The sequence below is a fragment of the Peromyscus maniculatus genome, chromosome 3 (genome assembly GCF_049852395.1).
Source record: "Peromyscus maniculatus bairdii isolate BWxNUB_F1_BW_parent chromosome 3, HU_Pman_BW_mat_3.1, whole genome shotgun sequence".
Classification (NCBI taxonomy): domain Eukaryota; kingdom Metazoa; phylum Chordata; class Mammalia; order Rodentia; family Cricetidae; genus Peromyscus; species Peromyscus maniculatus.
Genome location: NC_134854.1, coordinates 32,924,742 through 32,934,166, shown reverse-complemented (window position 1 = coordinate 32,934,166; position 9,425 = coordinate 32,924,742). Strand labels below are relative to the sequence as shown.

At 36.9% G+C, this 9,425-nt stretch overlaps 1 protein-coding gene and 1 pseudogene across 6 annotated transcripts in view; both read right to left on the bottom strand.

Moving 5' to 3' along the window:
* Window positions 1-9,425, bottom strand: part of Pclo (piccolo presynaptic cytomatrix protein) — a 341,169-nt gene that overhangs the window by 65,758 nt on the left and 265,986 nt on the right. For all 6 annotated transcript variants that reach the window (XM_042272921.2, XM_042272923.2, XM_076566312.1 and 3 more), the window contains 2 exons: window positions 2,057-2,150; window positions 768-839 (listed from right to left, as the gene is read on the bottom strand). In XM_042272921.2, the coding sequence (XP_042128855.2) occupies window positions 768-839; window positions 2,057-2,150 (166 nt within the window). The remainder of the gene's footprint in view (window positions 1-767; window positions 840-2,056; window positions 2,151-9,425) is intronic.
* Window positions 4,001-7,606, bottom strand: LOC121827892 (uncharacterized; annotated as a pseudogene).

Below are 9,425 nucleotides of genomic sequence, written 5' to 3'. Positions count from 1 at the left end.
TGCCAGGCTTTGGTGGTGCAGATTTGATGGGAAAGAGGGGGATCGTATCTGTAGACTCAAACAAGCCCTCATTCTAGAGACAACACATGCAGCACACACAGTTCCGAGCAAGAAAGTATCACATTTTGTAAGCTTTAGGCTTCCTGGAAATCATATACATATAGTGTGTACACACATATAATGTAAAAGCATATATAATGTAAATGTCATAGTTTTTGATATTATTGATGAAAACACCCAAAGGTCCATTCACTCTCCCAGATTCTGTTCTTAGACCTATGTGGTTTCTAACACAGTTATATAATTACTCCAAGAGTGTTCTCTTGCATCTAGTTTTAACTTTTAAGGCATTTGAAAACCTTTAGCATGATATTTAATCATCAATAGAAATGTGAAATGTTACATCTCTATATGTAAGGAAGAGCAACTCAAGAAACTGGTATTGTCTTTAAAAAAATCCAGCTTAGTTTTTAATTCTTTTGTTATCTTAGATCTCATTTGTAATCACATTGTGATTTTTTTTTATTTTCCTGCTAAAAAAAAACTATTTAATCTTAACCAAATTAAAAAGTACATCAAATGGTAGACTGAAAATCACTTCTCGAGTTTCTATTTACCTATTCAAAAAGTAACTCAAGAAATTAACTTACCCACCAAAAGATGTTGGTCAGGAACCACTATTGTGTAAACGCAAAAAAAATATTTTTCATCATGCTTTAATTTGTGACATATGGGGACCGAATAAAAAAAGGAAATGAAAGACTTACCTCCCCAAGGAAGTCGTTGGAAGAGAATCTATCATAATCCCAAACTGTCACCTCCAATGTCTTCTTCATGAGCTGCATTCGGATACAGCGGTCATCAACCCCATATCTCCAACATGCATTTCAGTATATTCATAGATGATTCTCACCTTGAATTTTTTTCATCTTATGAAAGTACTTGGTATTTTACTTAAGATTCTACATTAAATGTTGTGTGAAATTGTAATGATTAATTTGTAATTCAATCTAGTGTTTGATTATAGGAGACCTCATTATTTTGTGAATAAACTAGTTACATTCACTTCATGTCATTCTTACTACTCACTTAACAAAAAGCAGTCTATACTCTAAAGCATTTACATTTTTCTTCATCTCAATCATTGCCAAAAATGAAGCATTTTTACTTCTGTAGAATTTAACTTTTTAAAGAACTCAGATTAATATTAATTTATAACTTTATATTCATATTCACTTTCCAGAGAGCAAACAAGAACCTCATTTTGAAAGATTGTTTCCTGTAAATTATCTTATGACTTTTCTGTTTCTTTCTTTTTGCTCTTTTTCTTGTTTATTTTGTTTTTTGAGACAGGGTTTCTCTGTATAGCCCTGGCTATCCTGGAACTCGCTCTGTAGAATAGACTGGCTTTGAAGTCACAGAGATCTGCCTGCCTCTGCTTCCCAAGTGCTGGCATTAAAGGGATATTTATCTCCTGTTATTTATGGAAGCTATGGGATCCACATTCTTTTAAATTAAAAAATATGCACTAATATGATTTTGTCTCCAAACACTTATTTTTGGTTTTGATGTTTTATGGTAGTCACCATTACACTTTCTTCACAAATTTTAATTTTCTCCTCTTGGGAAGCTTCAATTTACAGAAATGAATTCCTACATCATAGTTGGGTAGAATAAATAACACTTTTTATGCATTTCATCTTATTTTTATATGTTCCTTCTGAAAAAAAAATACAGCCAGTTGAAAATATTTCCTCCCAATGTGCAAATCTGAACCAGTCTATTGAAAATGTTTCATTTAAAAATATTTTAAAAGCCTCATTTCACTAAATTATTTGTTTATGTTTTGACTGCTTTGTTAAAATATGAGCATTTGTTTTTACCTTACCTTTGAACTTTCCTTATTTATTATCACTGAATATATTTCTTTTGTGTCTTTAATGGACTCTTACTGTGTGTGGAAAACCTTGATAGAGGCCCTGATTCTTCCATAATGTGGCCATCACTACACTTACATCAGCCTACATCTGTCATTTATAAAATAATAATTACATACCTGCTCCATGGAAATACTTTTATAAATTACTGTCTGATTCCATTCAGGATTAAGACTTTTCTGGACATATTTAGTTCTTCTCTTGTGCTCAGCACTGAATTGGAAGAGAGAAAAGAGTTAGTGTGACATTTAACTGACTTGGTCACACTGAAGGACATGCAGCATGTGCCAGATCTGTGGTCTCATACCACTGGGAGGCCACTACATCTTGAAACTCAACTTCAAGTTGAACACACAATGAGTGACATTTTGAAAATATATTGGGTGTCTTGAGTTTTGCTTGCATTACTGAGTATGTTTTTACAGAAATTCCTGCATGACTTTGGACTATACTTTACAAATTTTACTTTTTCCTAAATGTGGGAGAGACTTACATTAACTATATAATAATGTTAATATCTTTGTGCTTCATAAATAGTAATATAGTCCAACTCTCTGATAGTTTTACACCTAATCTCGTCAGCAAAGCTAAATTGTCTCCCCCCAACAGTGCCTAAAAAGTAATGATATCAAGAGAAGGGCTTTGTGACACAAGAGTGTGACACCAGCATTTGCGGGTGGAAGCGGAATTCAGCTTCCTCAGCTACATAGTTACAATTTGGGTTCCATTAGACCCTGTTTTCTTTTGTTTTTTTAAAAAGAAAGAAAGGTAAAGAAGATTGCCTTTACAGAAAAATAAAGACAAATGGCTCTTATATTAGATGAAATTTCAAAAACTTTCCCAAAAGGGTATTTGGAACTCCTTTTGAAGTATGATATTTACCATGGTTATGAAGCAAATTTGAATGTCTTATGCCACTAGTTTACATTAAAATTGAAACTAAATTAAAATCTTCCTTCATTCATTGTAACTTGGGGCATTTCAATGAATCCCCAATTCTTCTATCGTCTGTAAGCAATCATTAGAAGCTCATATTGTATATATGCATTCACCAACTGAGACTGAAAATCTATCGGAATTAAATATACAGCTGGCATGAACTGGTGGCTGGAGCTGGAACTAGGCAACTGCTCTCTGTGATTAACAGATGGTGATCCCACAGGCAAGGCCTTTCCTTAACGTCACCTTTTCTGGATTTTCCATCTTAGTTCACATCTCACTGATGAAATAATATTTTTTTTCTGGTAGGTGTCATCTATTTACTAGGAAGTCTTGGATACTTGTCTAAATTTACTGGCTACCTTTCCTTAAAGACAGTCAAGACTCCATACCCCTTGCACTCCAGGAGAATACAAAGTAATTATTCTGGGATAAGGCTTGAACATTGATTTTTGAAGGCTGTACTGTAATATGCGGTGAAATTTGAGCTGTGGGTTTTGTGTCTCACCAAACCTCATGTTAGCCATGACAAACTGATTCCAGGTCCTTCTCACTTCTAACTGTCCCATTTGAGTATACAAAAATAAGAACAGGATTTAATGTTTGTCAATAAAGATAAATTACAGATGCTTTGGAAGAAATGCTTACCCAATGATTTTAACAAACAGAATTCTCATGAAATTATAAGTTTGTATATATATTTTGTCTATAATTTTGTCACTATCTAGTGAAGTTTAAGTTATTGTGTGTGTGTGTGTGTATATATATATATATATATATATATATATATATCTCCAGGATATTTCAATTCTACTAATTCTGCTTCTACCCTAGAGAATTTTCTCACTTATACAAAAGGAATTTATTCAAAACTATTTACTACAATGTTATTTCTACTAAAGTTAATAAGTGAATAAATATGTACTTATATATTCAATCAGTGAACCATTAAGCAACAGGATGAATTAAATCAAATACTTGAAAATATTTTTATTTAAAGTTTTGCAGAGAGATAAGCATTTCAATGTTAAGTTATCATTATGTGAATTTAAAATCATTAAATAATTGTATAAATAACTGGGTACATTTGTACATATGACATCTATATTAATATCATAGGAAAACTTAGGAAGTATAAATATTAAATTCAATTAAGTAAATGTTCTAGGTTGACAAGGAAGTAGTTTTAAAGGCTCCAAATGTACCTGTAATGTATCTACTATTATAAAAACATCTGAAGCAAGTATAGCAAAGTGTTGATGATAAAATTAGATAATAAGCACATAGGTATTAATTAAGGTATAATTTTCAGTAAACTTGAAAGGTTCCAGTTCCAAAAAATGGAAAGTTCTTGGCAGGGTATGTTCTTTTATACTATGTTTGTTGTTTAGTTATGGGAACAATTAATCTGAACACCTTGCGGTAAACAGCCGACTTTGCTCAATAATTTGGATTCATAACTGTCCTTCTAGGCAGGTGTACTTAAGCAAGGCACAAAGTAATAGAATTTTAAATTTCTATGTGGCTCAGATTTAGTTATCAAGATGGTAGAATTATGGGAACACCACAGTAATGATAAAATCCAAAATTTGATGATCACCAGTAATATTATTTTTTAAAGTTCTAAAATAGTGAATCTACATAATTTTAAGACAGGCATGAAGTCAACTATAAGCATGCTCTTTCATTAAAATATAGCTATGCCTTAAACTGAAAGGATTTATCCAAAGGATTTATTAATCCCCATGGCTTCTTAATCCATACAATATGAATAAATAATAAAAGTTTCATACCCACATTTAGTAATTCTTGTCACTTTTACAGATAGAAAAATCATTGCATACCAGTACAACTGTAATGGTGTTACCTTATGATCATATATTTTATTCATACTTGAAAAGCATTTTGTAAAACAGTCACATTGAAATAAAACTACATTAAGTTCTGACTGCTTCCTGAGCTCTAACTGCTTTTTTGTGTTAACCCATTTAATCTTTAAGGCTTCCTTACAAAACAGGTTCTATTTATTATCTTATTTAATAGGTAAGATTGTCTGAAGCTTAAATTCTAAGCCTCAGGGGAAGATGTGCTAGTAAGGCTACATGGGTGTTATGTGGTAGGATTAGGAATTAAGTATAAAAAAATCCTTATTCTTTACTCAATATGTTATATGAAATTAACTTATTAAACCCATCCAAAAGTATCACTTAGTTACGTTTTCTTAACAGGCTTTATTAGCTGAAGTTTTTTACTTTGTCTCTATAACATAAAGTTCCTCCACCTCAATTTACATATAACATAAGTTATAAATATGTATACACACACTTTCACAACAAAAGATATTAGAAGACTTTTAGATTTGCCTAGAGATATTCTGAATCTCATAGCATATGTGAGACTCGGGGATAAATATTACAGGCATTTATCTTTTCAAGGAGTCAGAAGTAATCTAAGATGGCACAGATTAAAGCATTATATCAATAGAGTATCTTTGTTTTATTGAATTTGATTCTCCAATTCTGTCCAGACTCAACCTCCTTTCCACAGATTTTTTTTAATGGCCAGCTCTTCTGCAGAGCATCCACATAACACTTCTTCCACGTATCAATAGATAAAAATAACTTACAAGTTTAAGTGCAAAAGTACACAGGATATCAAACATAAGAAGTTTATGTATGAGATATTATGCCACCTCAAGCTTTTATATATTCAAAAAATAGAGTTTGTGAGCTAACAAATATTGTCTTTTTATAGTTCTGTCAAGTTCAATGGAAGTGAGTTTAACCTAATTTACAAACACCAACACCAGTATCACTTATCTGCTATTTATAAGCAAAATCATATTTTTCAATAAATTAAAATCAATGCAACACCCATCCAGGCTAGAATGCTAGCTGTTTGGTGAGCAAAGACCTTATATCAATATAAGTCTGTAAAGTCCCAAGTTGATCCTTTTCAAACTGTATCCATTCTGTGCATTGACAATGTGAAGTTCAAACCCATTTCTCTTTGTGTATGCATTTGTGATCTTACCATTTTGTACTGAGCATTGAGATTTTGAAAAACTTATTTTGGCTTCAATGTCTTGTTGCTTTCTTTATAAACTGAGCTATAGTCAGACAGCTTCATCATGCTTAATGCTCCTAAATTTCTACTTTTGACATTCCGGTCCTTGTTTACAGAACTCCGTTTTCTCACACTCTGGCAGTCTGAGCCTTATTGCCTTCTTTGTGGCCACAGCCTTTTCCTTTCTTCCTCTTGCTCAGTAAACAGCTCTTGGTTACAGTCCCCACCAGGCAGGGCACAGCTATGCATGTCTCTGCCTGGGGGTTGGCTTGCAGGGCCTTTGAGCTTTTGTAGCTATCTGAGGGGTCATTTGGGTTCCCAACCACAACAGCACAGCAACACTGAGAACAGAACCCCCAGTTTCTTGAACTGCAACTCTTGAAGCCGTTTCTTGTTGTTTTGTTTCCAATCATAGGCTTGTGTTGTTGTTCTTGCAATTTCTTTTCCATTTCCAGTCTCTGAACTAAAGCTTCCTAGGTGTCCATTGCTGGCTTTCTGCCTCTGAAGGGGATGGACTAGGTGTTGGTTTAGGCTTCAGCTACTCTTCTTGGCTTCCCAATCTCTTCTAGCTCAACTTCAGCTCCTTGTTCTAGTGTTGAACTTGTGTCTGGATCTTGATTGAATGTGTTCTGATAGATCATTTTCTATCCCTGCTTCTAGATCTTGACTTTTCCTTATCTCTAATCCTGGACTGAGACTTCTTTGATCCCTATTCTTGGACCAAGACTTCTTCCTTTATTACTTCGATGGAGACTTTCATGAGATCTAGATGTTGAGTGGCTTCTGCCTCATGATGATTTCCTTTCTGTGTGCTGTGTCTGTCTTCACCATTTTTAGATAAACTTAGATGCTCCCTTTTTGATCAGAAGATTGTTCTTTGCCATGTGTTCCTCAGACTTGTGGATAATCCTCTTAGAGGATTTATCTTTGGACCGTGTCTTCTTGTCTTTATCATGAGATAGGTTCACTATTGGCATGTGAGTCTACACCCTCTTCAGTTCAGTCCTTGGTCTGCTCTTTGCTTCTTCTGCAGCACCTGTGTTTATGTCCTTCATTATCTGACCTTCAGTTTCTTTCTCTTGACCTTGACCATCATCTTGAATAATGATGTTTTTGGCTCCAGGAGAAAGGAATACACCTCACTGCTCCTTTTTGTTTCTCTGTCTGGGGATATCTTTTCTAGGGTATTCATCTTGTTTTGTATACTTAGCCTGTGAACCCAATTAACTTTTTTTTAGTGAAAATATCCTCTCAGTACAGAGGTATAGCAAAACATGCTTTGCCTGTCAGTATTTATGCCCTGAGTTTCAGAGCATTGGAACATCACAGCCAGTCTTCATTTGAATTCTGGTAAGAGGCATGTCATAGTTTGGAGTCTTGGCTGCTAAAGCAGTAAGTACCTCTGCTTGCCACAACCAACAATACAGGCTAATAGGAAGCTTTACTACAGAATACTTTCTACAACTTTAAAATAATAATTTTTTTATTATTTGAGAATTTCAAATATGTATATAGTGTGTTTTGATCAAATCAGATCCCTTTCCTTTCCAACTCCTCCCCTTCCCACTTTTCTTTCCCAAATTTATATGCAAAGTCACATAGTTTATTCAGTGTTGCCTGTAATGTACATGGATGTAGGGCTATCTGTTGGAGCATGGGTAGCCTCTCAAGGGCTTCTGCCCTGCCCCATCATACCCTCTCTGCCCACCCCCCCCCACCCCCAAAAAACCAAAAATGCTGACTTTCCCTTGCCCAGCAGCAATAGCTTCTCAGCTGGGGGTAAGAATTCCTTAACTGCCCCTCCCCCATGCTGGTCTATGGCTGGTCTGATCTTGTGCAGGTCTTGTGACCTTTCCACAGCTTTGATTGCCTCATTTTAGAAACCAAAGAAGTCCTCTAGCAGATCCTTTCTCTTCTAGTTTTTCTGCTTTCCTCTTTCCTTCCTTCAATTTATTAATTAGTCTATAGGCAGCATGACATCATGTACTCCACGCTGGCCTTGAACTTGAAATCTTCCTCCATAATTTTATCTGTCTATCTGTCTGTCTAGCATTTCCTGAACTGCATAGCTGGGCAAATAAAGCCATTCCTTTTTTTTTTTTCAAATTTAACTTTTTATTGATTCTTTGTGGATTTCACATCATACATCTAGATCCCACTCACCTCCCAGTCCCTTCCTATCTGCCCTCTACCTGTGCAACTGTCCCTCTATCCAGGATAAAACAAGATAACATTTTTTTTGAGACAGGGTTTCTCTGTGTAGCTTTGGAACCTTTGCTGGATCTCACTCTGTAGCCTAGGTTGGCTTTGAACTCACAGAGATCTGCCTGCCTCTGCCTCCTGAGTGCTGGGATTAAAGGCATGTGAAACTACCACTAGGCACAAGATAACATTTAAAAGAAAAGGAAAAGAAAAATCTCATCATGGAAGCTGTAGTGTGACACAGTGAGTCACACAGTCTTTTAGTTCATATATTTTTACTTGCAAGTATTCATTACATTGAATCATTGGTCTGGCTTGATGTCTCTGGTTTTTGCTTTTGCTACATCATTGATACTGAGCCCTCACTGTGGCTCCTCTTCAATATTCTGCTGTTTATCTATGTCATGGAGATCCTATAACTTTGAGTCTGCAGGACCAGCCCCTTCACATGCTCCAGTAGACCATAGATGGGGTGGATGATGGGATGGACCAACTCATAGCTCTGCTTCTGGTTATGGGTGTTTGCTGGGCTGGTCACCCCACCAGGTCTCCTTCATCCTCAATGACAGAGCGAGCTCTCCAGTACTGCCCCAGCTAGCTCATCCAATGTAGTAAGCAGCAAGGTGTGGGGCTAATTCTCCTGCTCTCATATCCTCGGGGTCAACTCTACTGTTTTGCCCAAGTGAGGTGCAGGGCCCACTCTCCATAATTCTGTATCTGGTGAGGGGCAGAATCAACTCTCTCATCTGCAGCAGGTGACAAAGAGTGAGGGGGAGGGCATCTTTTTCTCTCCCCCACTACCACATGGCAGACAAGGGGTACAGGGACAGCTCTCACACTCTCACAACCTCAGGGCATGCTCACTCGCACCCCAAGAGCAGGGTCGGCACCTCTGAGTTGCCCAAGTGAGGTTCAGGGCCTGCTTTCCTGAGTATTGCAGCTGGTGAGATGCTGGGCCAGCTCCCTGGTTCTCTTGACCTCAGGGCCAGCTCTCCCACATGCCACAGGTGGTGATAGGTGGGGGAGGGGAGAACATCTCCCCCTTGTTCACAGCACCACATAGCAGATGAGGGGCTGGGCCAGATCTCCCATGCTCATGTTCCAAGGCCAGCTCGCCCACATCCTTCTCAGCAGGGTCAGCTCCACTGAGCTGTCTAGGTGAGGTGTGGGGCCTGCTCCCCCTCGTGCTACAGCTGGTGAGGTACAGGTGAGCTCTCCCACCTGCCACAGGGGCGTGGTGGGGCATCTTCCCTCAATGTCAGCACCACATGAAAGCCATTC